The sequence below is a fragment of the Phoca vitulina genome, unplaced genomic scaffold (assembly GCF_004348235.1).
Source record: "Phoca vitulina isolate PV1807 unplaced genomic scaffold, GSC_HSeal_1.0 scaffold63, whole genome shotgun sequence".
Taxonomy (NCBI): domain Eukaryota; kingdom Metazoa; phylum Chordata; class Mammalia; order Carnivora; family Phocidae; genus Phoca; species Phoca vitulina.
Window position 1 is genome coordinate 5,408,928 of NW_022589766.1, and position 24,274 is coordinate 5,433,201.

At 58.2% G+C, this 24,274-nt stretch overlaps 2 protein-coding genes across 4 annotated transcripts; both read left to right on the forward strand.

Annotated features, from left to right (window-relative positions):
* The first annotated feature begins 2,095 nt into the window (after positions 1-2,095).
* On the forward strand, positions 2,096-12,493 carry EMILIN1 (elastin microfibril interfacer 1). The gene is made up of 9 exons (XM_032391644.1): positions 2,096-2,730; positions 2,929-5,374; positions 6,319-6,444; positions 6,914-7,134; positions 8,246-10,159; positions 10,533-10,649; positions 11,075-11,092; positions 11,253-11,390; positions 11,759-12,493. The coding sequence occupies exons 2-9, from the start codon at positions 5,205-5,207 to the stop codon at positions 12,094-12,096; spliced, it is 3,042 nt and encodes a 1,013-aa protein (XP_032247535.1). The 5' UTR covers positions 2,096-2,730; positions 2,929-5,204; the 3' UTR covers positions 12,097-12,493.
* A 289-nt stretch (positions 12,494-12,782) lies between these two features.
* KHK (ketohexokinase) lies at positions 12,783-23,918 on the forward strand. Of its 3 annotated transcripts, none has more exons than XM_032391609.1 (8): positions 12,783-13,458; positions 16,680-16,796; positions 19,138-19,272; positions 21,032-21,104; positions 21,670-21,816; positions 23,187-23,275; positions 23,423-23,580; positions 23,663-23,918. In XM_032391609.1, the coding sequence occupies exons 1-8, from the start codon at positions 13,367-13,369 to the stop codon at positions 23,746-23,748; spliced, it is 897 nt and encodes a 298-aa protein (XP_032247500.1). In that variant the 5' UTR covers positions 12,783-13,366; the 3' UTR covers positions 23,749-23,918. The 3 variants fall into 3 exon arrangements, with proteins under 3 accessions (XP_032247500.1, XP_032247498.1, XP_032247499.1); XM_032391607.1 differs by lacking the exon at positions 19,138-19,272 and adding an exon at positions 18,813-18,947 and having other exon boundaries at positions 12,785-13,458; positions 23,663-23,917; XM_032391608.1 differs by lacking the exon at positions 19,138-19,272 and having other exon boundaries at positions 12,785-13,458; positions 23,663-23,917.
* The last annotated feature ends 356 nt before the right edge of the window (positions 23,919-24,274 follow it).

Consider the following 24,274-nt stretch of genomic DNA (forward strand, 5'->3'; position numbering starts at 1 on the left):
AGGGAACGGCACAGAGCCAGGCTGGGGCCGGGGGCTGGGCTGTTGCTCTGGAGCTGTCAGGGGTAATGGAAGCCAGTTGCTTTGCGGTAGAGGGGGCCAGGGCTCAGGGGATGCCTCTGCTTCTCTGAGCCAAGGAAAACTACAGGAGTTGCTGTGGGACTGCAACAGCTGGGGCAGGGGACCATCTTGCTGCCCGTGTGCGCCATGAGCCAGGGGTGCACTAGCTCGGAGCCGGCTTCCCTGGCCTGGGACCATGGGTTTGTCCTCCATGCTCCAGCCCAGTGACTCCTAAGCTCAGTCTCTGCCTTTAGCAGTCTGTAATTCCCCTGGCCTCCCCCATTTCACCCCCCAGCCTCCACCCAGTATTTCCCAGAAGTTTCCTATTTAGAATCTCAAGCCCATGTTCCCTCCACATAATAGTGAAACCCCAGGCGTGTACTTCCTCATGTGCCCCTCAGAGAGTGGTGTGTTCCCAGCTCTGCTCTGGGAGAATGAGGGTCTAGGTCTTAAAGGATTACACACATTATGCTTTGTGGCTCTGGGAAATTTGAAGCAGATCCAAGTCCAACCAGACACTTAGATCTACTGTTAAGACAGAACTAGACCCTGGAAAGCCGACTTTCTAGACTGCAAATGACATGGGGGAAGGCCTTGGAAGTGCTTCAGATTTCCAAGGCAGTCCTGAAACAACTGACCATAGACTTTCAGAGCTAAAGTGGGCCTTCAAGATCATTTTACAAAGAAGGAAACTGAGGCCCAGAAGGTAATTGATTTGACCAGGATTCTACAAATGGTTTGAAACTGTCACCTGAACCGCTTTCCTCTATTCTACCCTCCATGTCCGACTATGGACTCGACAGGTTATCCTAGGGTCAGGGACAAGAGGAAAAGGATTTTAGAACCATCCAGAAATATCCTTCACCTCCCAGAACGTGCTGTGCCTAGGTCAGCGGCTCTTTATCAGCCTTGACTAGGTCATTTGGCCTACTGCCTGGAGGAACTGAAATTAAAAATGGTCCCCAGAACTAAACTAGACTCAGCTAAGAACTAACAAAGCCTGAGAAAAGCTTGGGTGGAAAAAGTATGTGGGAAGTGAGACAGGCGAAGCCTCACCCTTGGGGGAATTGGAGGAAGGAGAGAATTTGGGGGAGGGGCATATGTGGAACTTAATCTCTGCAATTAGTGTGACATTTTCAAGGAGAAGACATGAGTTTAGGATTAGGCTGAGGAGTGAAAAGGCAACAAGAGCTGGGAAAGGGGCCTGGGCCCTGAGTCCAGAGAGGTTGGCTCTTAAAGTAGTATACCTGTGGGAAGGGATGGAAGGAAAAGGAAAATATGCATTTGAGCAGGAGTGGACAGAGTCCCCACACGATTGAATTCCCATCTACGTTCGCATAAACCAAGGCCCAATTCCTATTATTCTCCATTTTTTCCTCCCAATATTCAGTCCTCCGACAGAGGGCATTAGACATGAAGTGCTCCTTACCACAGGTGCCCCCAGCGATCCCAGCCTCTGCACATGAGCTCCTTGCTCAGCCACTGATGGTTGACCGCATGTGTTAGTCGCCCAGTATAGCCAAGATTTCCCATTGGCACTAGACCCTTGACAATCCCCTATCTTGGAAAGGTTATAAAATAGATCTTGTCCTAGTGCCCCCAAGGACTTAACCATTTTTGATCTCAGGAATTCTCTTGCCAGTTGCTTTGGAAATGTGTGGCTACTCGCCAATACCACCACCACCCCCAGGGCATTTTCTCTAATCTTCGTCTCCATCATGGCCCGCTTGCCCAACACCTCAGGCCTCCCCAGTGAACCCCGAGTCACTGATTTATTTCAGGTATCACAAACATTCACGTCAGCCCTCAGGTCTTGGCTCCTAATTACAAGACTGAATGAAATGCAACCTACTGCAACGGTATTTTATTTTATATATTTATTTTTTCTAAAGACCCCATCCATTTATCTGAGAGAGAGAATGGGAGACAGCACGAGAGGGGAAGGGTCAGAGGGAGAAGCAGACCCCCCGCGGAGCAGGGAGCCCGACGTGGGACCCGATCCTGGAACTCCAGGATCATGACCTGAGCCGAAGGCAGTCGCTCAACCAACTGAGCCACCCAGGCGCCCTGCAACTGTATTTTAAAGCCAACGTTTTTGGCTTGACACACTTAAAATACAACAGAGTTTTAAACTTAAGGGAGGCACCCATTTAAACTTAAGGAATGAGTGACAACCAGGCAGTGACAAGATGGCTGGGATGACTTTTCAGGTTGTCAGAGGCCCCCTGAAGGGAGAGAGGGGGGCAAGAACTGAGAAAGAAAACTGCAGCAGCCAGGGAAACCTGAAGTGGGTTAGCTTCCTGCCAGGGCCAGGGCCAGGGCCTAGAACTGATGCAGAGGCCAGGGACAACGCTGCAACCTTCCACTGACAGCAGCTCTCAGATCAGGATCTCCTGGGACTTTCCTTCAAGTCCTCCCGTGTGCCAATCCCCACACTCCTACGGGGCAGCCACAAATTTCCATTTCTGTGGATTCCAGCATTCACTTTCACCGTCCTTTCTTTTTGCCAACATTTCTCCCAGCCACCAAGATCACACACGGGACCAGAGGACCTCAGAGGCAGATCACACAGAGTCACATTGAAGATTTGGTGGCATCCTTTCTCATGGCTTCCAACTATTGCCCTAGACATGGTTCCCAGAAGCAAGACCCACATCTCTGACCGTCTCTTGGGTACTTACTGCCACCCAGCTATGTCACTCTCACCTGAAACTCAGTATGTCCAGACTAAGGTCGTCTTTCTTTCAAAGCTGTTCCTCGTCTCGACTTCCCCATCCTGGCTCCAACCCCAGAATCTTCTGTGATGCCTCCCTTCCTCTGGCCCCTCATTACTCGGGCAGTCCCCAAGCAACCACAGCCTTCTCTTTCCAGGCTGCATCACTCTGCAGTGTAGAATGTCGAAGGCACCTCAGACAGTAGCCAACAGACCTCCAGCGGAGTCGTGGCATTGGTTTCCCGGTGATAACACAACGTAAAGGAGGAGGTGGAACCAGCGTCCTTGTGGCCTAAAACCCTGCCCGTTGCTCTTGCCCGCCATGTCTTCTTTCTGAAGGCCTATCGAGCTCCCACTCAAAAACTTGTAATCCAAGCTCTTAACCAGTCCTCTGGGCCCCTCCCCGATTTTTCCACAATCGACTTCTCTGACTTTGTGTCCCGCTTCTTCCTGACACAAATAAGAGCCCTTACTAAGCATTTACCATGTGCCAGGCACTATTCTAAATGCTTTACGTGTATTAACTTAATCCTCACAAACTTAGGAAGGAGGGTGCTGTCATGATTCCCATGTTGAGGAATGAGGAAACTGAGGCAGGCCTCTTTCCCCAGTCTGCAGTCTCTCCCCTCCCCCATCTCTGTGCTTCACTTTTTTTCCCCAACACTGTTCAGCCTCTCTCTCTCTTCCAACGGCTCTCTGACTCCCCCGAGCATCCAGCTGTCTTTCCCCTCCCCTTACTCAGAACACATCATCCACTTGTCTGGCCCCCTTGGCACGCTGTCTGTCCTGCTTTGTGTTGGTTGTTTCGGTGCCTGTGTGCCATTCCCCGGCGGTCCCAGGTGCTCCTTCCAGAGTGTCACACGGGCCTTTGCTCCCTGGGCGCCTCCACAGTGCCTACACGCAGCACGCTCACCTCCCTTCTGTCTGGTACTTCTGCTTCGCTCTTGCAAGCCCGGACCCCACCACACAGGAACACCTGGGCCTGAGCACCGTGTTGAGGCCAGATGGTGAAGGGGGGCCCAGCTGACAGATTCGGACTCCTCTCAAGAGGAGCTTTCGGGTCAGGCTGGTGGTTGAGTGTGACTGAGTTCCTTGCCGGCTACAGAGGCCCTCAGGCTCGCCTCCAGGCTGGGGAAGGACTTCCTTTGGGCTCCATAGATGTAGATACCACTCGGTTGGCCTCGCTCCTTCAACTCCCCCACTTATGGCCTGACCTTCACCAAGACAAGCCTGAGATCCATATTCATTTGGTTTTTTTGAGAATGAGTCTTTCTACTCTTGTCCGTGTCCTCTCCATGCCTGACAGAAGCGTCTGCCCTCATTTCCAGATTCCTTTCTTCCTCTTCTAGCTTCTCTGAATTTCCTGCCTGCCTCAGTGGAGTCCTCTTCCTCCTCCTCCCTGGCCCAGTAGCCCTCTCTCCTCTCCTCCTTCTTTGTCCCAAGTCACTGACCTAGGTGCGTAGATTCTAATCACAGCCCTGCTCTTGGCTTGCCCGGACAGGTTACTTTCCAGCTCTGGGCCTCGTTGTTCACATCTGTAAAAGGAGGCAGCTGGACTAAGTAGTGAGTGATGTCCTGCTGGAGCCCTACAAGTTCATTTTCCCTTTTACAGTCCTCCCCTCCTCCTCTCCCCTCCTGGCTCCCCTCTCGGGTCTTCTCTCTCCGGGGAGGCTTGCCCTAGCCCCCGGGGAGCTGTGGCCCCAGCTCCCGGTCCCTGTCTAGGCGAGCAGCCCTGGGCCTCCTCCCCAGCCCTGGCCCCGGCTCCACTCCATGTGGCCCGTCTGAGAGGCTGGCCCCAAGCCTGGCGGCAACTCCACATTTCTCTGTTTTTCCTTTTTTTTCCCTCTCTTTCCCGGAGTTAACAAGAAGCAGATGTGGCGCACGATGGTTGGAGAGGTGGGGGGAGAAAGGGGGAGGCTGGACCGCCAGCCAGACGGGGGGAAGGGAGTGAGCAAGAGAGGGAGGCGGGAGGCCAGGGCCCGCCCCACAGCCACTCTTGTGCCTCTCCACAGCCACAGGGGCAAAGCCCTGTCACCTCCAGGATCCGGTCATTGGGGAAAACAGATAGGGAGACCAGAGGAGGGCCAGCTGCGGCGAGGGGGTGGAGGCCCAGGAAGCAGCATCTGAGAGGGGCAGGGACCAGGCACAGGAGGCCAGGGGGCACAGAGAACAAACTCCCCTCAGAAGTGGAGAATAGCAGAGCGGAAGGAACCGAGGGAGGGACGGACAGGAGCCTGAGGAGGAAAGAGGAGGGGGAGAGGGGTCAGGCCAGGCGGCCAAGAAGGAGGCGTGTGGCTGGGGGCTGCCGCAGGAAGCTGGGGACAGGACCCGGCCAGTGCTGTCCCTTGGAGCAGCGGCATCCCCTACTCCAGACAGAGGCGCCAGCGGTCAGGCCGGGATGTGCCTCTGAGGGCCACCGCGGAGCGCCCCCACCATGGCCCCCGGCACCCTCTGGAGCTTCTACCTCTGCTGCTTGCTGACCACAGCCGTGGGGGCAGCTAGCTACCCTCCCCGCGGTTATAGCCTCTACACGGGGGCCGGGGGGGCCCTCAGCCCTGGGGAACCCCAGGCCCAGAGCGCCCCCCGGCCTGCCAGCCGCCACAGGTAAGAGTCTGGGTCCCAGCCCAAGGCTGGACGTGGGGGGGGGGGGGGGTCAGAAGGTGGGTATCCTGGCCCCCGCCTTGGCTACCCTCCCCGGGGCTGAATGCCCTAATGCGGGGAAGAGGGGGAGAGGAAGCCCAGCCATCAGGTGGCTCCACACGAGCCCACCTTCCTGCGGAGCATTTCTAGGGCCCCCTAAATAGATAGGTCCCCCTCTAACCTCAGGGGGACCTGTAGTTAGGTGCCTAGGGAACCGACCCTGAGGGGCCTGGGCCAGGCCTTCCTGCACGCTGCCGGCTGCGTACCCGCCTGGTGTCCTCCGGCAGACCTTTATCCCTTCCTTGGGCTTCATGGGCCCATCCAGTGACCTGTGATTCTTTCTTGACACCGCTCCTGCTCTGTTCCTTTGGGCTCTCCAGCCGGACACAGATCAAAGGCCAGCTTGAATGGGGCCAAGAGTGTACAACGTAAGCCCCAAAGGGGGCAGGGCTCATCAATGGCTTATTCTCTACTTAACCCTGAGTTGGACCCCTGCCTGCCCCGTCCTCTCCCCTGAGGGGTGGGTGGAAGCCAGCATCCAGGGGATCACCAGAGGGACCCAGCCAGCTGGCTCAGACAGGCCACGCCAAGCTGGGGATTGACACAGAAAGGGACATGAATGAATGTGTGAATTCAGAGGATCCCCAGGACCCCCCAGCCTTGAGGACTGACTTCTTGTAGTTACGGTTTTCCATTCTGTGCCTCCTCTCGCGGTTTTGAAAAGTCCTTACCAACTCCCACTGCTCAGGAAGGCGTGGGGGCAGCTGCCCCTGCCAAAGCCCTGGCTCCCACTGGTCCCCGGGGGGCCTTCATCTTTTAACCCTCCCTCAGCCCCTCTGGTAGCCCCTGGGTCCTCCTCTGGGGCTTGTGTCTCTGGCCCTTGGGCCCAGGTGGGGTTGTGCCTACAGGAACTGGTGTGCCTATGTGGTGACCCGGACAGTGAGCTGTGTCCTTGAGGATGGAGTGGAGACCTTCGTCAAGCCTGACTACCAGCCCTGTGGCTGGGGCCAGCCCCAGTGTCCCCGCAGCATCATGTGAGCTCCAGTGCTGGGGAATGGGTACTTGGTGGGGGCTGGGCTAGGGCAGAAGGAGGGTAGCCAACTCAGGGAATTTGTGCAAAGCAGGTAGCCAGGGGCAGGACCAGGGCCTTCAGTCAGAGCCACTTTGAGATGACACCGAGGCAACAGTTTGGGGCGGATACTGAGGGCAAAGTTACCCGGACCACCCCGCCAGCTCCCAGACGCCTTCTCTGCGCTGAGTCAGGCTCAAAATGAGGAGTTCGAGGTTCCAGCAGAAGACAGGGGGAGGAAGAACAGGGATTTGGCCCTTGGCCAGCAAGCTGACAGCTGTCAACTGAGCACGGCCACATGCCGGACAGTATGGGGGACTCAGCCTGAGGGACAGACCTTGTCCACCACCAGCAGCTGCCCATCTCTGAGGACGTGACTCAGGGTCGCTGCCAGTACAGGGAGGAGTAAAGAGGCCTCCCTCTGCGTCTCCCAGGTACCGCAGCTTCCTCCGCCCTCGCTACCGAGTGGCCTACAAGACCGTGACGGATATGGAGTGGAGGTGCTGTCAGGGATATGGGGGCGATGACTGCGCTGAGGGTCCCGCCCCGCCGCTGGGTCCTGCACCTGCCACGCCACGGCCCCGGCCCCGGCCCGCCCGCCCCAACCTCTCTGGCTCCAGTGCAGGAAGCCACCTGAGTGGACTAGGTGGGGAAGGTGAGTATGGGAGCCACTGGGGAGAGAAGTGGGAGCTGGTGCTGGCTGGAAAATGTGGGGCCAGGCTGCCGAGGGAAGAGCTCCATGCTCCAAGTCAGAAGAAGGGGACAGAAGGGAGTAAGTGAGACCCCTGAGATTCTCTGCCTGTGCGTGCACTGTGTGTGTAGTGTATGTGTGTGTAGTGTGTGTGTGTGTGTGTGTGTGTGTAAGTCAGAGAGAAACTGAGAATGAGATCAAGAGAGAAAGAAGGCAGAGAAAGAGAATGTGCTCACGCACGCCCACATGTGGCCGAGATACTTCCCAGTTGGGAACGGCTGCGGGAGGAAGGGGGAATTCCTTCGAGAAGCTTGGTCACCAAGGGGATAGACCGTTCAGACTACGAGTCCTAGAATGCACCGCACCCGACTACAGGTCCCAGGCCCCTCGGTGGCCTCTGGAGACTGCAGGTCCCAGAATGCAGCAGTCCCCGTGGCCTTCTGGAGTGTGCGTGCGCGCTGGGCACTGTGGACGTGCTGTGTTTGCCTGCCAGGGAGATAGTCATGCTGTAATGATGGAAACAGGAACTTGTGGCTGACTCTCCCACCTTCCAGCCAGAGCCCCCGCAGGCTTCCCGTGGAACCTCGTCTGTCCCTGGGGTGTTATGGAGAGACGTTGCTTGGAATAGCCACTGTTGTGGGGGCCGCAGTGCCTCCCCACATTCCCATTTCACAGATGAGGAAGCAATTTCTGAAAGACACTCTGGACAGTAGACTTGGTGGTCAGATGGATGAGCTGGGTTTGAAACTTGGCTCTGCCGCTTGTTAAACTTGTAATCCAGGGCCCAGTTCCTTAATCTCCTCCAGTTCTCTTTCTCACGGTCTACCAAATGGGAAAAGCTGCCGTGTCTGTCCAATGGAGTCTGTTGTGAGGGGGGAAAAGCCATGGTACGGTTTTGGCCTAGAGGCGTTCAGTGAATGGAGTTTCCTTCCACCTTTTCTGGCCCAAAGTACCCAGCTAAGGAGTGGCCGAATCAGCGAGGACCTCGTGCTGGAGCTGGGGAGAGCAGGGCCTGGCAGGTCGGCACTGAGCCCTGAGGCCCGGCCCGTGCCTGATGCCTTCCCCTCTCTGCCAGGTCCTGGGGACTCAGAGAAGGTGCAGCAGCTGGAGGAGCAGGTGCAGAGCCTGACAAAGGAGCTGCAGGGCCTCCGAGGTGTCCTGCAGGGACTGAGTGGGCGCCTGGCCGAAGACATCCAGAGGGCTGTGGAGACGGCCTTTAACGGGAGGCAGCAGCCCGCAGATGCGGCGGCCCGCCCCGGCGTGCACGAAACCCTCAGTGAGATCCAGCAGCAGCTGCAGCTCCTGGACAACCGCGTCTCCACCCACGACCAGGAGCTGGGCCATCTCAACAACCATCACAGCGGCGGCGGCGGCGGGGCCCTGGACCCCACCCCAGCCCCTCCAGGCCCCAGTGAGGAGCTGCTGCGGGAGCTGGAGCGGCGGCTGCAGGAGTCCTGCTCGGTGTGCCTGGCGGGGCTCGATGGCTTCCGCCGGCAGCAGCAGGAGGACAGAGAGCGGCTGCGGGCCCTGGAGAAGCTACTGGCCTCCGTGGAAGAGCGGCAGCGGCAGGTCCCCGGGCCGGCCGTGGGCCGCAGGCCCCTTCAGGAGTGCTGCCCTCCCGAGCTGGGCCGGCGGCTGGCCGAGCTGGAGCGGAGGCTGGATGTCGTGGCCGGCTCGGTGACAGTGCTGAGCGGGCGGCGAGGCACCGAGCTGGGAGGAGCGGCGGGGCAGGGGGGCCACCCCCCAGGCTACACCAGCTTAGCGTCCCGCCTTTCTCGCCTGGAGGACCAATTCAACTCCACTCTGGGTCCCTCAGAACAGGAGGAGGGCTGGCCTGGGCGGCCTGGGGGCCTGGGCCACTGGCTGCCTGCTGTCCGGGGCCGACTAGAAAAGCTGGAGGGACTGTTGGCCAACGTGAGCGGGGTCCTGGGTGGGCGTCTGGATCTGCTGGAAGAGCAGGCGGCAGGGGCCGTCCAGGCGTGCGGGCAGCTCTGCTCTGGGGCCCCTGGGGAGCAGGACTCCCAGGTCAGCGAGATCCTCAGTGCCTTGGAGCGCAGGGTGCTAGACAGCGAGGGGCAGCTGCGTCTGGTGGGCTCAGGCCTGCACAAGGTGGGAGCAGCTGGGGAGGCCCAGCAGGCTGCACTGGAGGAACTGCAAGGGGTCGTGGGCCAGCTCCAGGGTCGCGTGGACGCGCAGGACGAGACAATTGCAGAGTTTGCACTGCAGCTGAATGTCACGGCCGCACGGCTGGGCCAGCTGGAGGGACTACTGCAGGCCCGTGGGGATGAGGGCTGTGGGGCCTGTGGCGGTGTCCAAGAGGAGCTGGGCCGCCTTCGGGATGGTGTGGAGCGCTGCTCCTGCCCCCTGCTGCCCCCACGGGGCCCTGCGGCTGGCCCAGGTGTTGGGGGACCAAGCCGAGGGCCTCTGGATGGCTTCAGTGTGTTTGGGGGGAGCTCAGGCTCAGCCCTCCAGGCCCTGCAAGGAGAGCTCTCGGAGGTTATTCTCACCTTCAGCTCTCTCAACGACTCACTGCATGAGCTCCAGACCACTGTGGAAGGCCAGGGTGCTGATCTGGCTGACCTAGGAGCCACCAAGGACCGCATCATCTCAGAAATTAACAGGCTGCAGCAGGAGGCCACAGAGCATGCCACGGAGAGTGAGGAGCGCTTCCGAGGCCTCGAAGAGGGACAGGCACAGGCCGGCCAGTGCCCCAGCCTAGAGGGGCGACTGGGCCGCCTCGAGGGAGTCTGTGAGCGGTTGGACACGGTGGCTGGGGGACTGCAGGGCCTGCGCGAGGGCCTTTCCAGACACGTGGCTGGGCTCTGGGCTGGGCTACGGGAAACCAACAGCACCAGCCAGACACAGGCAGCCTTGCTAGAGAAGCTGCTGGGGGGGCAGGCAGGCCTGGGCAGGCGGCTCGGTGTCCTTAACAGCTCCGTGCTGCTCCTGGAGGACCAGCTTCACCAGCTCAGTCTGAAGGACCTCACTGGTGAGGGGGCAAGAGGAAGCATGCAGTGGGAGGTGGGGGGACCCCTTTCAGGTCCTTTCTTTCTCCTTCCTTCCTCCACAACAGCCAGTCTTAAGCTTATATACTTTCTCCTTGCTCTGCCCAGCATGAATTACAGACCCACCACTGTCCTGGGGGTTGGTTTGTCCACAAGAGATGACCCAAGCTCCCAGCTCCCCACTCTCCCCTGGCAGCTCAGACAGGCCGGTGGGTAGGGGTGGGGTGCTGCTCTGACAGCCAGGTATCCAGCATGGGCAGCAAGGAGCCCCACCAACCTGCCCATGGAGCCACGACGTTCCTTGTCCTTTGGAAACTCCTTTTATGGCTTTCCCTCAATTTAATTTTGTCACTGTAGGGCCCGCAGGTGAGGCTGGGCCCCCAGGGCCTCCTGGGATACAGGGACCACCAGGCCCTGCTGGACCTCCGGGACTTCCAGGCAAGGATGGACAAACGGGGCCCGTGGGGCCACCAGGTATGTGAGCTGAGATTTCTACCGCAGCCAGGGCTCCCCACAACTCTAGCAGCCCGAGGCTTGACATGCATTCCATTCTGAACTTGACAGAGAAGGGAGGAAAGGGGCAAGGAGTTGGGGGGGTGGGGAGTCCTACATGGCTGACAGTGACTAGGAGCTGGGACAGTCACTATATGGGCTAGTTGGATATGGTGGCCTTAGTACTCTATTGAAGACTAAGGCTGAGCTCACAGGGCTATGAAGGGTGTGAAAGGCTGAGGGCTAGTTGAACTGGATGGACCCTACTCTTCCTTTTCTTGATACCCCCATTCCTGCTTTGGAGTCTATGTGACACCTAGCACATTGAGAGAGACTCAGCAGATGTTTGCTGAGTGACTTAGTGAGAGCTGCCCCACTTCTCACTCCTCCCTCCCCTCTTCCCACAGGTCCCCAGGGAGAGCAGGGTAAGTTCCTCTCATTCGGTGCTGGAGGGAGGGGAACTGAACTAGGGATTGGAGGATGGAAGGCCTCAGGCAGCCCTGGAGGGAGAGACCCAGGAGGGGAAGGGGGCCAGGCAGTTCTGCACTGAGCATGCACTCTGACCCCCACCTTACCCCTACCCAGGAGTGGAGGGGGCACCAGCAGCCCCTGTGCCCCGGGTGGCCTTTTCAGCTGCCCTGAGTTTGCCACGGTCCGAACCAGGCACAGTGCCCTTCGACAGAGTCCTGCTCAATGATGGGGGCTACTATGATCCAGAGACTGGTAAGCCTGGAAGCAGTGGGGCAGGCCCGGGAGGCTGTGCAGTGATATGTTCTCATTCTTGCCCCCTTGGGCAAGGGGAATCTTTTCATGCTCTGGTTTGGGGAGACCCCTATTTCCTTCATTTATTCATTCTCACCACAGTTTGGGCTAAGGGTGGGGGGAAGGAGCGCTTCTTTCTGGGAGGCCTGGGGCTGCTGTAATGAACAAAACACCCAATTCCCTGGCCTGGTGGAACTTACATCCTAGTGGAAGACAGGTGACAAGACCCAGCAGGTCTCTCCTTAGTCCAGGAGTTCTGGGCGGGCTCCCCAACACCTCCCTGGCCCGTGCCACCTGTCTCCCCTCCTGACTGCCATCCTTGTCCCCAGGCGTGTTCACAGCGCCCCTGGCCGGGCGCTACTTGCTGAGCGCGGTGCTGACTGGGCACCGGCACGAGAAAGTGGAGGCCGTGCTGTCCCGCTCCAACCTGGGCGTGGCCCGCATAGACTCTGGTGGCTATGAGCCTGAGGGCCTGGAGAATAAGCCAGTCGCCGAGAGCCAGCCCAGCCCCGGCGCCCTGGGCGTCTTCAGCCTCATCCTGCCTCTGCAGACTGGAGACACGGTCTGCGTCGACCTGGTCATGGGGCAGCTGGCGCACTCGGAGGAGCCGCTCACCATCTTCAGCGGGGCCCTGCTCTATGGGGACCTGGAGCTAGAACAGGTGTAGACAGGGGGCTGGGCCCGACCAGCCCGAAGTGTCTACGCCGGCCAAAGAGCCAGCGGGGGTGACGGGGCTCCCCGGGCTCCCCGCCTGGGACGGGGCTCCGTCCTGGCACTGCAGCCTTAGGCGAGCCGCCGTCCCGTACCCTCTGTGGCACAGGCGCCCAGAGCACTCCTCTCCATGGCCTGAGCGCGCCGGCTCGGGGACTCTGGGGTCCCCTCGTCCAGACTTTTGGCCTGCTCGCCGTCCCCTGCAGGGCCCAGACTGCGGAGGAGCCAATCCTCGCAGCCTCGCCCCTCCTCCAGCGGGTCTGTAGGCCGATGCAGGGCTCTCCCGAGGGGCTCCGACCCCCACCGCCATACTAAACTATTCAGGAATAAAGACACTTGGTTTTTCTAAAAAAGAAAACAAAACAAAAGAAACTGTCTGCTCCAGTATGTGTTCAAGGGTAGAGAGAAGTACAGAGGGGCCGGGGGGAGGAAGGAGCCCTGGGCTCCCTATCCTGGTCGCCCCCACCTCCCCGCTCGGTGGCTCTGCGCGCACTTGCCGTGCACCCGCCTGCGGAGAGAGAGGCAGGCTGCTTTGGGCCGCGGCCTGGCGCTCCTCCCCCGAATGGCTGTTCCGCCGGCGCCCGCCAGGGGGCCCTGGGAGCCGGCCCCCGTCACGTGACCACCGCCGCTTCCCTAGAGGTCCCCGCCGCTCCGCGACGGAGGCGGGGCCTCGAGCTGGGATTGGCTGGACCTCGGGGGCGGGGCGCAGACGGCGCGAGCGACGGCTGGGGCTGAAGGGTTCAGGGCGCAGCTGCGAGGCCCGGCTCAACATTGCCGGTCTAGGGTCTGGAGTGCGAGCCGCCAGTGCGGGAGAGGGAGGGGCAGGGGGCGCCTTGGTACTGCACCTTTTTTTGCATTCAGGAGATTGCCTAGCTGCGCTTTAGAGAGGTTTGCGTTAGCTCCGAGGCTGTCTGGCAAGTGAGGAAACTGAGGCCGAGAAGTGGGAGGCGTTGCCATCTGCTGGGCCACGCCACCTGCTGAGGGGAAGCCGGGGACCAAAGCCTCGGGGTCTGCGCTCCCAGGCCCGCTTGAATCGGTGGGCGTGGGGAGCAAGGGACCTGCTCCCTTCCCTCCCGGCTACAGGAGCCTCCTTGGGGGAGGAGCTCGGGACGCAGAGGAAGAGCCACGTTAGCCCCAGGAGCAGGGACACAATCCTCTGGGATAAGAGGCAGAGCCCAGGAGGAACCCCGTCAGCCAGGCGGGCAGAAAGCTCCGGGAGCAGCCTCATGGAAGACAAGCAGATCCTGTGCGTGGGGCTAGTGGTGCTGGACATCATCAATGTAGTGGACAAGTACCCGGAGGAGGACACGGACAGCAGGTAGGGGCGCCCGGGCCCCTCGGAGACCCCAGGGGCCGCTGCAGCCCCGCGTTTGAGCCCGGCAGCCAAGACCCAACCCCAGGTCTGCGGGGCCTGGCCCCGCAGTCAAAGTCCAGCCTCAGGAGCTGGTATCCCGTGCCCTCCGCCCCGGAGGACCTAGGGAAAGAATTGAGGCCGTTAATAATAAGACCCAGGCTTTGGATAGCGCTGTGTTGGCCAATTCCCGTTTCAGGAGTCATTTTCCGCGTTTAGAAACTCTTTGAGATGAAGTGATTTATCCAAGGGCATGCAACTAGTAAGTGGCAGGACCAGCTTCTTTCTTTCTAACAAAAAGACCGATGCACTTGTCTCTCACCAGCGTTTACTTCTAATTTATCTACTACGTATATCTCATCTGTTTCTTAAATAAATTTTGAGGTAGCTTTCAATAATAAGTATGTGCAGGTAGAGTGCAAGAACACTTAAAACCGCGGTATTTGAGCTTCACTATGGCTTCAGGGCTTGCTGGCACTAGAGGCAAATTTAGAAATCCTGTGGGTTATGGATGGAGCTGGCTCATGCGCCATGACCAACTTTTCCCTGGTGCTAAATTCCAAAAGGAGTTTGCCAGAAGTCCTTTTTACAAAATCAGTGAACAACATCCTTCTTGGTTGTCTGGTAGAAGTTGAAGAGTTGCTTGTTGGCTCTCGTATTTACTCTTGATAAGAACCTCACCATTGCACTGTAATCCCAGAAGGGCATTTCTATGCGGCGGAATCCGAGCCTTTCTCTTGGTGCTGTCTAGTGCTTACAATACCGAGAATTGCTCCTTGGCTATCAGTTTTCTCAGCCAAGAACTGGATAAATGGCTAGTTCAAGGTTTAACTCAGACAAGACACTATAGCACTCATAGCCATGAATACCCAGTTCTCCCTGTTCTGATTGAGGAGAGAGACCCGAGTAGCCTCCAGGCTCTGGGTCCACCCAGCACTGTCACGTACTTTGCTTACAGCAGCCCATGGGAAGTGTGTAAGGGTCAGTGAAATCCCCTCCTTGCAGATGAGGAAGCAGCTACCTCTGTGGAGAAATTAAATAATTATTGTAAGGCCTCATAGTTAATGAGTGGCAGAGCAGTAATTACAATTCGTAGGAATCTAGTGCTCCAGCCCTCTGTCGTCTCCTGAGCTCCCTCTCCCTTTGCTGCTGCCCGTCTCATGGAATTGACCCTTTGCTTCGGGCTGCTCTGTTTGCCCCAGGTTAGAGCCCTTGCCAGGGAGGGCAGGGACAGCGGGGGAGGGGCACAAGGGTAGGCTGCTTTGTAGAGCTAGCCAGGTCAAGCCGGCCACAGGACGCGGGCACAGTGAGGAGTTCGACCTCCTCAAGAGAACAGTGTGGGTTCCAAGGCCGCAGGTCCTCCCAAGGACTGGAGGGCCGGGGGAAGACCCAGAGTGCCACTTTCAACGACAGCTTCAGTGCCATTCCCTTTGAGCTTACTTACTGGAGAGGCTAGGATAAGGAGATCCTGCTAGCTCCCGCCAGGACGGGCTCCTTCTGAAGGAGGGCACCGTGTTCTCCATGCCCCCTGCTCTCAGGGTGTACCTCCTCCCCCTCCCCCAGCCCCATGGTTCTGCTCCTCTGCAGAGCGGTGTGGTTGTCCATAGGGCCTCTCTCTCTCTTTCTCTCGTGCCCAGCCCACCCGGCCCACCTCCTGGACTCTCGTGCCTCCCAGATGAGCAAGCCCAAGTGGGGACCCAGTTCTTCCCAGAGGTGGGGCATTTCGGCCCCACCTTTCCTAGGCTCTCCGGGCTCCACAGGCTTCTGGGGACCCTCAGGAGCCACCACCTGGAATTTGGCCAGACCCCTGAGTTACGGCCTTGCCTCCCAGAGTCCAGGCCAAGAAGAGCCTTCCAGAAAGCATCCTCATGCTCAGCAAAGCATTTCTGCACAGGAAGTTGGGTATCAGTGTGACTTTGAAGGATTTCCACAAAGTAAAATTGTATACCCTTTCTTCGAAACCTCATCCAAGCCGGGGCCTGACTACTTTCCATTCACAACTACACAGTACATGGCGGTGGTTTTGGAGTCAGGCCGCCTGGGTTCTGATGGCAGCTTCGTCACTAACTATTGGTGTGATCCCGAGTCAGTCAAATCCCACGAGGCTCCCCGTTCTAATCTGCATGAAAATTTCTCTAAAGCTCATAGCTCGAAAAATGTTTGTCCCTTTACAAACCAGTATCCTTCCTGACGGATCGTGGACCCCTTTTCCTGAGACTGAAGGGAACTTCAGGGTTAAGTTTTGTGTGCCAATATACCTTAGCCTAAAAATTCTGCTTCCTGTATTTCTCTTAATTAGTGGTTCTTATTGTAAGCGGCCACAGTTACTCTTTTTGGAACTGGAAGAATAGAAATGACAGCCTGCACTGTCTACCCCACGGTATTGTGCGCGCATAATGAGACATCATTAAAGTGCTTTGATGCACATAAGTCACTGTTTTTGTTGTTGATAACAACGAAGCCCTGCAGGTGCATCTCCACTTGGTCTCCTCAGTGTACACCTTGAGTTAGATTTTCAGTCAAGATAGAGAAAAACTAAAGAAAAAAAAGGTAATCGTGTGATGGGGTGGCGTGTTAACTAACCTTCCTGTGGTAATCATTTTGCAATACGCCCATTTCAAAGCACATTGTATACCTTAAATGTACAGAATATTATATGCCCATTATATTTCAATAAAGCTGAAAGAAAGGGAAACAAAAAAAATGGAGAAAAACTGGTCTTCATCCAATAATCTTTTTAACTTTTGACATTATTATGTAAGTTAGCTTCCCCCTTCCATCCTCGCCCCCCACTTAAATGACCTCAATGTCCAGGTTTGCTCCCCGTCTTACTTATTTTAACCCGAGTTATTATTGAAGAGGGCTCCCCTGAGACGGGAGCAGGGAGCCGATTTGACACCTGTGGGAAGAGGCACTTGGCGTTCTCCAGCCATCGGGGCTGAAGGTGCGACAGCTCTGTACCTGGGGGAGAGGCGGGTCGTGGTAACTGAGAACGGGGTAACCCACAGTGGAGCCTTCCTTTGTGATGGACCTGAATGCGTGAAAATGAGAAGGCTGGTCGAGATGCTTTCTGAGGGGGAGCTCCCAGCTTTTACACGTCACAGGCCCTACCCAGGGCACTGTGGCCGGCCTTGCTTATCCCGGCACCAGCCTGCTGCAGCTGCAGGGACCCTCCGCATGTTTTGCAGGTGCTTGTCCCAAAGATGGCAGCGCGGCGGCAACGCATCGAACTCCTGCACTGTTCTGGCCCTGCTTGGAGCCCCCTGCGCCTTCATGGGCTCGCTGGCCCCGGGCCACGTTGCCGAGTGAGTGGAGGAGGGAGCGGGAGGGTGGAAAAGAAGGAAGTCTTGACCCTGGGTGGGGGGAGGGGGCAGGCTATAAGAAATGGGGTGGGATAACTCTGGATCCAGAGTGGGAGGGGGCGGAGTGGAGTCCCAGCGTCCTGGACCCTCCCCCGTGAGCTCATCTGCTGCTCAGGTGTTAAGGCTCTCCTGCTAAAGCCTTCATTTCCACAGCCGGTTTCCTTGGCCCCTCCCCGGAGCCTGCTCAGCTTCCCACCTCTTTCTTCCTTGCTTCCAACAGCCTCTGTGGTGGATATGACTTTGCCCTTCTCGATTCCCCGTGGTCCCGGCTAGGCTTGTGGCAGAAGGCAGTCAGGGACGTGCTGGACCCATCCTCCCCCGGGGGTGTCCAGCATCCATGGTCCTAGGGTTCAGGCCCACGATTTCTTTCCCCGTTGAGGGGGCAGGGCAAGTGCTGGTGTCCTCCCTGTTCACTGAAGCCACAAGAGCACCCTGCGCGCGGACACCCTGAAGTCACGTGCTGACGCTGGGCCCAGACGCAGGCCTCAGCTCCCCAGCTACTTAGGCTGCAGCCCGCGGTGGCACACACGCGTCCTCTGTGCTGGCTGCCGCAGGGACCCAGAAGCCCTTTGACCCCAGCACTGCCAGTTCAGCAAATGCTTATCAGGAGGTGAGGCCCACACTTTGCCCACTGTGGGCACTAGGGCAGGCTGCCAGCTTGCTGGTCTGGGAAACTCAGCCCTTTGAACCCTGGTTTCAGGGGGGTTGCTGCCCAAACCCAGCCCCCTGGGTGAACTGGCACGAAACAGATCAGGGGGCAGGAGCCTGCCCTGTGAGGTGGGACAGAGGGACCTGGAGCCAACAGCTGGTCACTTGTTAACTTTCTCCGCTGGCTGTCTTCCTTCCCAGCAAGAGGCAAGACTGTGGCTCTTGCTTAGGATAGTGGACTCGCCTTTATGGAATGAGAATGCCGGGAGGTGGGCCATTCCACGTTCTCCCCATGTGTTTAACAAACCTCTAATGAGCACCTACCATGTGCCGGGCACCGTGGGTGCAAAAAGTCATTTGGAAAACCCAATCGTAGTTGGGATGCTTTGGGAAAGTTACTATTTAAAGGATCCTTGAGGTGTAAGATGAGGAATAATGCCCCAAGCTGGTACCTATATACAAGTCTGTATTGTCTAGCTTTGGTGTTGCCAAAAGTGGGGTCCAGCCATAGAGAGAAAGGTCGGGATGGTGGCTGGACTAGCGGTCACAGGATGCTGTCTCCAGAGAGGGCCAGGAAACGTGGGGCTGGCCCCCTTGTTCTGTGGGTGCAGTCTCCCCAAGGGGCCACCTCCTGCTCACTCTGATTGGAGGAGATTCTGGGGTGAGAGTCCCGGACCAGGCCCACTCTGAGGAGCGTTAGGCACTGGGAGCCAGCTCGCTGCCTGGAGGGTTCCCCCTGCTGCGAGAGCAGGGGCCCGTGAGTGGCCTCACCAAGGCCGCACGGCTGCCTGGCTGGGCATCGTGGAGGCAGGGGTCGAGTGACATTGGCCCCGCAAGGGCCTTCACAGAGAGGAGTACCGTGAGGATGAGTAGGGGGCAGCCGGGGAACAAAGTACCACCTTGGTAATTATTGATTCTGCCTAGGCTTTGCATGAAACGGGCCACGGTGCCCTCACCTGCTTTGTTCAAACAGGGTACGTGCTCCAGGCCCTGATCTGCCCCAGCCAGTTTAATGAATTTCAGCACATCCTTTCTGGCTTGAGTCAGACCAGAGGCCAGGTTCGGGGTTGGAGTTTCCTTCAAGCAGGATCTAAAAGAACGTCCCTTAGTGTTTTTCTCCCTGAGTTCCAGCTCCGCGCCCCCGCCTCTCTTGCGTCCTTGCACCACCTGGGACAGCATGGGGGTTTCCGTTCCCTCCCGCCCCCCACTCCCCCGCTTGCATCCAGGGTCCGCAGCGGCCCTGCCACCGGCCCTCCAGTCCCCAAACCTTTGTCGAGCCGCACCTCCCCGCGGGTTACTCCGTCCCGGCAGTTTTGTCCAGGATGACCTCCGCCGCTATTCCGTGGACCTACGCTACACAGTCTCCCAGACCACGGGCTCTGTCCCCATCTCCACGGTCATCATCAGCGAGGCCACTGGCAGCCGCACCATCCTCCATGCCTACAGGTTTGTACGCCTGTCTGCGCCTGGCCAGCCGCCGCCGCCGCCGCCGTCACTAACTCTCAGAACAGGACCCTTCTTCTCTGAGAGGCCCATGGGCTCCAGCACCCCTCCCGTCCCTGCAGGAGGTCCAGGCCGCTGGTAGGCTCTAATCTGTGTCTCCTTGCCCTTCCCTTGGCTCGGGCTCCGCCCCAAGCTTCCTGGTGGCCGACTTCAGGCAGCGGGGCGTGGATGTGTCCCAGGTGGCCTGGCAGAGCAGAGGGGAGACCCCGTGCTCTTGCTGCATCGTCAACAACTCCACTGGCTCCCGCACCATTGTGCTCTACGACACGTAAGGCCCCCCGGCCTCGCCCTCGCACAGCCCACCAATCAGTTCCCTCGCTCGCCACCCCGGGCGTCCCAGCTGCCCGCTCTCTGCTGCCTCTTTGTACCGGAAATTGTCCCCATGCCAAACTGTTCAGTGATTTCTCAGTTGTTTCAATCAGGGGGGAAGAGATGTGCTTTGCTCTGCCTGGTGCCTTGGCCTTGGTCAACAGCCAGGATGGGCAGGCAAGCCCCGTGCAGAACATAATTCATGATGTGATTCCTTCCTAATTGGTCAATCAGCAGCCTGGGAGTGGGTGTGGGGCAATTGTTCTGAGGAGAGAGGGGTGGATGGGAGATGTGATTCCAACCATCTTAAGCCCTGAAGGGGACCCACTGGAATTTCCAGGGTCAGCCCCAGAGTTGCCAGCCTGCAGCATGGCACCAAGGAGCTGGGTTTGGGTGTTCAGAAGAGATGAGCCCACCACAAAGGTCCCGGCGTAATGAAGCCACACACGATTCACAGGCATCGCTGAAGCAGCGGGAAGGGGAACATTGGGCCCGGAGATCAGGGCCATCAGATGCCATGTTAATTAAGGGGAAGGGATCCCCTTTAAAGTCCCAAGCTACTAGGGAGAGGCCCTGTGGACCCAGACCCTTCTCATGTCTCCCAGAGTCCCTCCTGAAGAATCTCAGACCTTTAGTTTACTAAGGACCTAGTGTATGCCAGGTACTGTGTTAGGGCTCAGGCGGTCCAGACCCAGCAGCCCTGGGGCTCAGGCTGTCCCTACCGCCCAGATGACTCCTGGACCTGGGGGAGAGGGGGCAACTATACTAGGACAAGCTTTATGGCCGGTGGTCTCTGGGCTCCGTGTGTCCCAGGGGGCATATGTGCTGGCAATGACCTTCTCCTTGGGCGGTCCTAGTCATCTGCCCATTAAGCAACGATCTGTAGCAAGTTTGATCAAGGACACCACATGGGTGTTCACAGGAAGAGGAGAGGAGCTCAGAGGAGAAACATTTGTTGCCCCCTGGCCCCAGTGCGAGCATATCCACGCACATTACCTCCAACTGCAGCAGGCTGGTGGGTTTGGACCCACTTACCAATGGCAAAGCAGCCTCAGAAAGGCCCAGGTACACAGCTAATTAGATCGCTTCAGCTACAGACCATGAAGGGGAGGACATAGGTTAGGTGTAGGTCTCTGGTCAAGGCAGACCCTTCCCGGGGCTCTACACCTGAGTCAGCGGAACTGGAAACTCATCCTCGAGCACCAACCTTGACCTCAGGGTTGCAACATGGAGCTGCCAAGCTTAGAACAGTGGTGCTGTCACTGCTGGGGCACCGGAAGTGAACGGGACCAGGCCCAGAGCAGCCGTGGCCTTTCTAGTTCTCCGGCGCACTGCATGCTGGGAGCACGTGCGCCACTGGCGAGGGGGGATTCTAGGAGTTGTAGTCCCTGGTGCTCTTAGAGCGTTCTGGGAGATGTGGTCTCCAAGGCACACTCAGCTGGCCTCTTGACCCATGCTGCCGTTGAGTTTACCCCAAAGGGCACCCTGGCAGACTGCCTCCAGCCGCCTGTCTGGAAGGAGCTGAGTAGGGCAAGGAGTGGTCAGGAGTTTAGCCTGGAACGGGGCCTGTCCTGGAGCTGAGCCTCGGAAGGCCGTGTTGGAGATCCAGTCTGGCCATGCGGCAGGCAGCACCAGGTACAGGGCCCCGGCAGCCAGAGATCCGGGCCCGGGCTCACCTCACCAGGCCTCTTCTCTCTCCTTTCTGTCCTGTGACTTAGGAACCTGCCAGATGTGTCTGCTACAGACTTTGATAAGGTTGATCTGACCCGGTTCAAGTGGATCCACATTGAGGCAAGTCCTGCCCTACCTGTGTTTTGAGGGGCTCAACCTGCCAGCCCCTTCACGTATTCTGCCTTCTTAGTTTTTTTGAACCATGAAGTACGTCAAGATAAAGGACTCCAACCCCCCTCATCCCCGCTCCAGCTTGCTGTGTGTTTTAAGGCCCAGAAAGCACCTTACTCGGGTTCACACAGCAGGATGTAGGCACCAGAAGCAGGATGCTGGCTCCAGGCAAAGGCCCATGCTTTCTGTGTCCCAGGCTGCCCACCTCCTCCACACTCGGAGAAGGCCTGAGTTCTAATCCTAGCCTTGTCATTTAATTCACCATAGGTCCTTAGGAAAGTCTCTCTTTTATTCCTTTGTCTCCTCGTCGGTGAAATGGCAGGCGGGGGGGCGGGGTACTGGGAGGTGGTCAGTAAGGTCTCCAAGGTCCATGACCGCTCTAGAATTTTGAAACTTCGGATGGCGTTCCGGCCCAGTACCCCCTCGCCCACCAGCAGGGAGGGAAGAAGAAGCCAGAGCAGCTGCTCTGCCCAGCTGGCCCTGAGCTGCCCCGTCCCGCCCCACCCCGCCCCAGGGCCGGAACGCTTCAGAGCAGGTGAAGATGCTGCGGCGGATAGAACAGCACAATGCCACGCAGCCACAGGGTCAGAAGATCCGAGTGTCCGTGGAGGTGGAGAAGCCCCGAGAGGAGCTGTTCCAACTGTTTGGCTATGGAGATGTGGTGAGTGGCCCACGCAGCTTCCCCTTGCCACATGCAGCTCATTTAGGGTTTGTGTTTTTTTTTAAGATTTTTTTTTTTTTTTTTTTTGATTAGAGAGAGAGAGAGCACCGAGGGAGAGTGAGAGAGAGAGGAGACTCCCTGCTGAGCAGAGAGCGGGAGTGGGGGGCTTCGATCCCAGGACCCTGGGATCATCACCTGAGCCACCCAGGCCCCTCTCATTTAGGTCTTAAAAGGAACCAAGCGTTCCCTTGGTTACCGGGAATGCCTACCACACCTGGAATGGCTTGCTGTCATTGGCAGGTGGGGGGCAAAGAGGCAGGCCCCCAGCTTTGGACTCCCTTGCAGGCCCCAGTGGTGGCGATGGAGAAAAATTTCTCCGTCCCAGTGGGTGCACGGGTACGAGAGTGGCCAGAGGGCTCCTAGAGCCAGCCAGCGCACCCGGCATGGGAGCATTTCCTCTCTGGGCCTCCTCCGTCTTTCCCCCTGTCAAATGAGGGAATAGGACAGTTCTCCCGGGTGTCCTCCAACTCTGGGGTGGGTGGTGGGCTGTGGGAGCCACCGAGGGGTGAGGGAGGATGGGAAGGGGACTTACATAAGGTAAATTCGGGTAGTGCTGGGATGGAAATGAGTTCTGAGGGACAATCCTAGCATCATAGCCCAAGCTGGTTGGGCCTCCACCGTGGCTGCCCGGAGGTGTGGATGCCTGAGCCACATGGCGGGTTTTTATTTGATTGGTGAGGGTGGAGCTCGGCTGAAGTATTTTTTAGCAAAACTCCCTCTGGCAATTCTTCTTTTTTTTTTTTTTTAAGATTTTATTAATTTATTTGAAAGAGAGAGACACAGCGAGAGAGGGAACACAAGCACGGGGAGTGGGAGAGGGAGAAGCAGCCCGGGGTCCTGGGATCGCGTCCCTCTGGCAGTTCTAACGTGTAGCTGGTGTTGAGGAAGCTCTACAACCCCTGGCCCTTTATTTTAAAGGTGAAGAAACCTGGCCCGGAGGGCATAGTTGTATCAGGAAAACAAAGCAAACCGCTCCTGAGAGCCGGGGGTGTAACTTGGCAGCGGTAGCTTTCACCGCAAGATGGCGCTCAAGGCTCGCTTTGGATTTTCAATTGCAGGGACATTCGTTGATCTCAGACCAAATAAACCAGGGACTTTTGTGCCACAATTTACAGGGCTGGCTTCTAGCATATCTTGAGCAAGTGTGAAAACGCATTCCTGTGGGACAGTGAGATGCTACGTTGGGGATTTAGGCGGCCATGTTGGAGGAGTGGCATTATAATATGGGGGCAACGCTAGGCTGCTGGTGGTGAGTGACTGCGCGGGGACTGGGTTTGGGGGACCGTCAGCCTCTCTTCCACTGTCCACAGGTGTTTGTCAGCAAAGATGTGGCCAAGCACTTGGGGTTCCGGTCAGCGGGGGAGGCCCTGAGGGGTTTGTACGGTCGTGTGAGGAAAGGGTGAGTAGGGGGAAGCCAGGAAGGGGCCTTAGGTGTGGAGAACCAGTGAGTCTGGACGCGGGGAGGGGGCGGCACTGCCCTGAAGAGGGGGATGAGGCTGGGGGCCAGGGGCGGGCCGACGACCCAGCTGAGTGGAGGGTCTTGCAGGGCTATGCTGGTCTGCGCCTGGGCTGAGGAGGGCGCTGATGCCCTGGGCCCTGATGGACGGCTGCTCCACTCGGACGCCTTCCCTCCACCCCGGGTGGTGGATACTCTGGGGGCCGGAGACACCTTCAACGCCTCGGTCATATTCAGCCTGTCCCAGGGTGAGTACGCCGGCAGGAGGCGCCAGGCTGAGGCCTGCCCCTGCGCAGAGGACCGGGCTGATCCAGCTCTCTGTCCCTCCAGGCAAGAGTATGCAGGAGGCCTTGAGGTTTGGCTGCCAGGTGGCCGGCAAGAAGTGCGGCCTGCAGGGCTTTGAGGGCATCGTGTGACTGCCCTGTGGCAGGGGGCACTGGCTCACACACCCCCTCCCTGGAGGCTGGCGCCTCCATCCAGCCTGGCGTCCGCGCTGCCTGTGGGGGGCGCTCGCCCTGTGTCCTGGGTGCTCACACCGCCGAGCCGCCGAGCAAATAAAGCTCCTGCCCCAGAGCCGGCTTCCTTCTGCCAGTCTGTTTGTCCTTGATGTCTGAGCCGCTCTGGCTGGGGCTGCCAGAGGCTTTGAGGCTACAGCCCGTCGCCCTCTTTTTCTCTATTCCTCAAAGTAACCTCCCTGCGTAGGCCCGGAGGAGGGGCGGCCTACACTGGAGAAGCGGGAAGTACCCCTGACCTGCCACCAGCCGTGCCCTTGCTGGAGGCCCAGCTGGTTCTGGTGAAGGGGAGCCACAGGGGATGGGCAGACCCTGAGCCTTCCTGGCTGGGGAGGACACGTATCTCCTCGTACCCCAGGGAACCTTCCAAGTAATAAGCCACCAGAAAATCTCCTCTGGGCCCCTGGGCTGTCACAAGACTCCAGTCTGA